General features: G+C 38.2%; 1 protein-coding gene across 3 annotated transcripts in view; it reads right to left on the reverse strand.

Moving 5' to 3' along the window:
• Positions 1–3,968: 3,968 nt before the first annotated feature.
• The window catches only part of LOC101630535 (olfactory receptor 7A17-like), a 23,529-nt gene continuing 21,567 nt past the window's right edge, over positions 3,969–5,930 (reverse strand). For all 3 annotated transcript variants that reach the window (XM_012729515.1, XM_012729516.1, XM_004688749.2), the window contains exon 3: positions 3,969–5,013. In XM_012729515.1, the coding sequence (XP_012584969.1) occupies positions 4,029–4,997 (969 nt within the window). In that variant the 5' untranslated portion in view covers positions 4,998–5,013 and the 3' untranslated portion in view covers positions 3,969–4,028. The remainder of the gene's footprint in view (positions 5,014–5,930) is intronic.

Consider the following 5,930-nt stretch of genomic DNA (forward strand, 5'->3'; position numbering starts at 1 on the left):
AATACCCACCTGTGGGGACCAACACCCTCTGGAGCAGTTACAGAAGCCAGTTTTATACACTGCAGGCAAGGGACCAAAACTTGGTTGTTACAGAGAACATTCTTACAGTGGGCCCCAGGATGTTTGTCAAGTCTCAATGAACCATTTATCCCCCATCCTGGCCCTGTTGCTGACAATAATCAGTTTTACAAGTTTTTCCTTTTACGGCAAAGCTATTTGGGGAATTTCCATTGCAGCAAGCAGCAAGCAGAATACAGAAGCAAAATGGCGGTTAGTGCAAAATGGCATTAGCTTGGTTCAATACAGGCCCAACAGTAGTTGCCCAATTTTCCCAGCACCATTTGTAGAACAAACTTTCTTTGTTGCATTGCGTATTCTTTGCTCCTATGTCAAAGATAAGCTGTCCATAAAACTCTCATCATATATTTTTCTACTGGTTATTTGAGCCCTTACTATGATTCTTCCACATTGAGGAAATTATCGATTTCTTATATTTCATCTCATATTTATCCTCTTCTTCCTCCATTTTTATTTACTTCAAATGCCATGCTAAACTCTGATCATTAATTCATTTTTGTAGTCTATTAAATGACACTTTCTGTAACTCATTTTCTTGTTTAATGTTTCTGCTTTTATCCTTTGGCTATTTCCATATGATTTGGGGCCTCACCCTAAATAAATAAGTTGTCAAAGAGCATTGATACCTGGCTTTCTTTGCCTATTCTGGGATGATGATAAAGTCTTAAAGGATTATGTTCGCTGTGGATTTCAATAGGTGTCTAGTGCACACACATGTCATGCTGAATTCTAACTTTTTAAAGCATTTACAAAAAATTGTTCATGTGCATGATATGTCACACATATGTGACAGATCCTGCTAAATTTATTTGTGCAAGTACAGGAGGAAACCACCCCATGAAGTGAGCAGCACAGGGGTATCTCAGGCCTTCTAGTCCCACATCAGCAGACCTGAAAACCTGGGCTCTTGAGAGAGCTGGAGTTGGTTTTCATGTCAAAGTTGCAACCACAGCTTGGGCCCCACAGTTTGAGCCTCAGTGGGTGGGCTTTGGCAAGCAGAGCCCACAATTCTTGTTGATAGGGTCACCTGCATCTTTCCCCACTCTGAGATGAGCTATGTGGGCAAATTGGGTTGGAGGCCCTGACTTTTGGGTAATGAGCTTGACCTCCTTGAACTATAGAAGGTCCTGGATAGCTCCACATGACCTCTGATTGCCTTGATGTCACTGGCATGCAGTTTCCTCAGGTCCTTCTTGTGCTTCTTGGCAAACTACAAGTTCCTTAGGGATTATATTAAACTATCACAAAAACAAAAAGGCCCCCTACTGACTTGGGGAAGATATTTGCACATTGCAAGTCTGACAAGGGGTTAACTCCCCAAATAAATAAAGTGCTCACATAACATAGTAACAAAAAACCAAATAACTCAATTGACACTTAAAAAAAAGATTTATTTATTTATGCATAGGGAACTGGGGTACAGGCCAGAGGTGCAGGGGGTGAGAGGATTCACCAGAGACAGAATGGGGAACAGAACAGGCAGATGTACTGAAATACACTGTTGAGGGGAGCAGCAGGTGGGACAAGAGAAGTCTGCCACACCATATGGGTCACCTCCCTAGCTGGGGATCAAGCTCAGGCTGCAGTGGCTGCGATAGCTTCATAGTGCTGTGCTTTAACTCATTACATCAACAGGGAAATAAATAGACACTTTTTCATAGAAGACATTCAGATGGCTTATCAACATGAAAGAAGTGTCAAAATCACATGCATTTTAACGAACATGCAATTTTTTAACCCAATGAGATATTACCTGACCCCTGAGAGAATGGATTATATAAAAAAAATGGGAAACAAGGAATGTTGGTGCAGATGTGGAAAACAAAGGCCACTCATCCATTGTTGGTGGAAATTCAAATTGGTGTGATCTCTGTGGAAGTCAGTATGGAGATATTTGAAAAAGGCAAAAATGGAAACACAATATGATCCCACAATACCATTGCTAGGTATTTTCCTAAAGAATCTGAAAACTCTAATATGGAAAGATTGAAGCATGCCTAAGTTTACAGCAGCATTATTCATGATAGCCTAGTCATGGGACCCACCAAAATACCCATCTGCCTAAAGAAGTTGTGGATATATTCTCAATAGAAAATCTCTGAGCTATTAGAAAGATGAATAATTGCCTCTTGGGACAAAATGGCTAGTTTTTGAGGTGATTGTGCAGTGTGAAGTAAGTAGGAAAGGGAAACACAGTTACTGGATAGTTTCGATTGTTTGTGGAATATACTGGCCACATATAGGCAAGGACTATAAAAATAATTCACAGACTCTATAAAAATACTGGTTACCAGAGAAAATTGGGGGCAGATGGAAAGGGGAGGACAAAAGGGGAGGGAGAGGATGGGCCACTGAATGGCGATGTTGGTGGAAGGTGATGGAAGCATGTGCACCTGGGGAGATATGAAAAGGAAACCCAAAAGTTTAAAAAAGGGCAAAGGAATAAAAATAATTTTTTTTGTAAGGAGAAATTTAAGATCAATTTGGAGATATTTAACATTAATAACTGGTAAGAACACAGTAGCTGAATGATACTTAAAAGCTATCAGAGAAAGTCTTCTAATTGCAAAGAGAGTCTTCGATTCCCAAAGAGAGTCTTTTAAGCAGCCTGTGGGTATAGGAACAGTGAGGATACACGAGTCTCTTGAAAATACTTTCTTTATATATCACTCTGAATCATTTTTATTTTGTTTTACTAAATGAATAGTCATGACTTGTATTACTCCTACAAAAGGAGCTATATTTGATGACAAAGGCAATTTACGTAACTTGATAACAGAAGGAAATCTTTAAGTACAGTTTATCACTTTTGAGTGGCTCATTCCTTTATATATCATTCTCTTACTGCTTAACTTGATAAGTGGATTTGAACACACTAAAGTGTTTGTTATTGCTGATATTGAATTTATTCCCTCGTTAAGATCCTGTTCTCTTTCAACTGTGTGCACACAAGTCTACTTTAGTCAGTGACAAAATCAGTTAATACATATCTCCAAATGGACTCTATACTGAAACACAAATGTCAGTAAGCAAAATGATTTAACACTGTCTTTCAGTAAGAGACATTCTTAAATTTGATGAAGCAAAAAATCGATTTATACTATACTTCATATAACTATGCAATATATCTTCTTTTCAAGCAGAACACCTACTCATCCATCTATGAAATATTGGTGTTTATATGTGAGGGTGTTTATACATTGCATTGAAGGATTTGTTGACATGCTATGTTTTTTCATTTTAGTATCATTGTTTTGATAAAAAACTTTTAATAATGGCTATGAATATATTTATATAAATTCTAAATGAGATATCTCTATTTTCCAAAACATTTTATGTCTAAAGGGGCAGTAAATGAACAATGTCAAAACCATCCATTATATTATTCTGTTTATTTTCTCAGAAATCTCTTTCATATACATGATTAAGAAATAACTCACAAAAGAACCTGATTTTATGTCATGTGGTTCAGGTCATCTTTTTTTTCGGCACAAATATTCTTTTAGAACCCAAAAATAAACCCACACTTATATAGGCAGTTAATCTATGACAAGGAACCAAGAGTATACAAAAGGGTAAGGAAAGTCTCTTCAACAAATAGTGTTGGGAAAGCGGATAGCTACAGCAGGAAATGAATTTTGGCCACTTTCCCACACTAGATACAAAACTTAACTCAAAATGGATTAAAGACTTGGATCTAAGACCAGAAGCATAGGAGAAAACAGTCTCAGGCCCAAGGATAAGAATACATTTGAAAGAGTTAGAAAATGATAGGGTTAATTGTTGATATTGAAAATAGGTTTTTTTTTTTTATTACAGTCAGTTACTTAATTATGGAGAGAAGTTGAATTCAAGAAACAGAAACACCAGGGAGAATTAAAGGAGAAAATCCCACTTTAACAATCTGATAGAAGTTTCACAATTTATAATTGAGACTTTAAATACTGTAATCATGAGTATTTCTTACACTCAGGTGTAATTGGCCACTTTATAGCTGTTACCAACAAAATACTTTTCAGAGCCCCCTTTATGTCTTTATTTCTCAGACTATAGATAAAGGGGTTCAACATGGGTGTGACCACAGTGTACATCACTGAGGCAATTACACTTGACAGTGAGTTGTGGGTGGCAGGAGAGCTAAGGTACACTCCTACACTGGTACAATAGAATAAGGAGACAACTGAGAGGTGAGAGGCACAGGTGGAAAATGCCTTATATTTTCCCTTAGCTGATGAGATTCCACGGATGGAGAGAACTATTTTAGAGTAAGAGTACAGGATACCAGTGAGGGGTGCACCGGCCAGGACAACTGCAGCCAAATGCATCACTGTTTCATTGACGGAAGTGTCGGAACAGGCAAGCTGGATCACCTTATTGAGTTCACAGAAAAAGTGGGGGATTGCCAAGTCTGTACAGAATGACAATCGCAACACCATTAAACTTTGTAACAAGGAATGCAGGGCACTCAAGAGACAGGACACCAGCACCAGCAGCCCACAGAGCCGGGGGTTCATGATGACTGTGTAGTGCAGAGGGTGGCAGATGGCCACAAAGCGGTCATAGGCCATCACGGTCAGGAGGAAGTCATCTAGCACAGCAAAGAATAACACAAAAAATATCTGCATGATGCAGCATTCATAGGTTATGACTTTATTCTTTGTCTGGATGCTCAGCAGCATCTTGGGGATGGTGGAGGAAGTGAAGCAGATGTCTACAAAGGACAGGTTGGCGAGGAAGAAGTACATGGGCGTGTGGAGGTGGGGGTCAAAGATGACAGCCAGGATGATGAGCAGGTTTCCAAAAACTGTGATCAGGTACATAAAAAGGAAAAGCCAATATATAAGAGGTTGTAGTTCTGGTTCTTTTAATAATCCTAGAAGAAGAAATTCTGAAATCTTTGTATCATTTCCTGGTTCCATGTAGTAGAGGCAAAGACTAGAAAAGATTAAAAAAGTTTAAAAAATAATTATTATTTAAATTCTACAACTTATATTTTGAAGTCAATAAATAAATATATTCACGTGACACTGTTCCTTTTATAGTAGCTCTTCTACCTCTGATTGAAATTCCTATCCTACTCAGCATTTCCCCAAAGGTCATGTGTCTTACAGTCTTAGTAAGAAATTCTTTCATACATTTGAGAAGTGTGTGTGAGTACCCCTTCTCTAGGCAAAAGTATATAATGTAGTAAGAAACAAAAATCCCCACCCTTTAATGATTTAGAAAAAATATGCAAGCAAAATATATCCCATTTCAAAAGGTTACTTGGTGTTATGAAGAAACAAGGAGGTGTTGTGGGTGTTATTTCTGCCTCGGTGACTGTAAAAGACAAGCAAATATGGTGGCATGTGAATAGACAACTCAGTGAGGAGGGGGCAAGAGATGCAACCTTCTAGAAAGTGTGCACAAGGGGAAATGGCAAGTGTGAAACTTCTTTTATATATATAGTACATTTTTTTCATCTCAATTGTAGTCCTTGTGGGCTTCCCATCATCAAGTCACCCATGTGCCATCTCACATAGTCCAGTAAGTGCAAAACTTTTAATGTACTTTTCTCAGCTATTCAAGGCTCAAACAGAAGCCAGGGTTTCTAGATGAATAATCAAGAAGGAGCTTGATGAGAGTTGGGGTCACAGTGTTGGGGAAAGAATTGATCTCCCTATTGATACTGAAACCCAAGATACAGTTCTTATGACAACTTGTCTTGCTCTTTCTTGATTTTGTTTCCAAGGAATATTTGTCCTATAAATTGGTTTACAATGCTGCATACAATGTACTAAAGTACACATTGTTCTTCTACTACCTGGTAGGATGTCTCCACTATAATGGTAGCTTCTTTCACTGTGAAGATG

Source organism: Condylura cristata, unplaced genomic scaffold (assembly GCF_000260355.1).
Source record: "Condylura cristata isolate star-nosed mole 26May11 unplaced genomic scaffold, ConCri1.0 scaffold00025, whole genome shotgun sequence".
Lineage (NCBI taxonomy): Eukaryota > Metazoa > Chordata > Mammalia > Eulipotyphla > Talpidae > Condylura > Condylura cristata.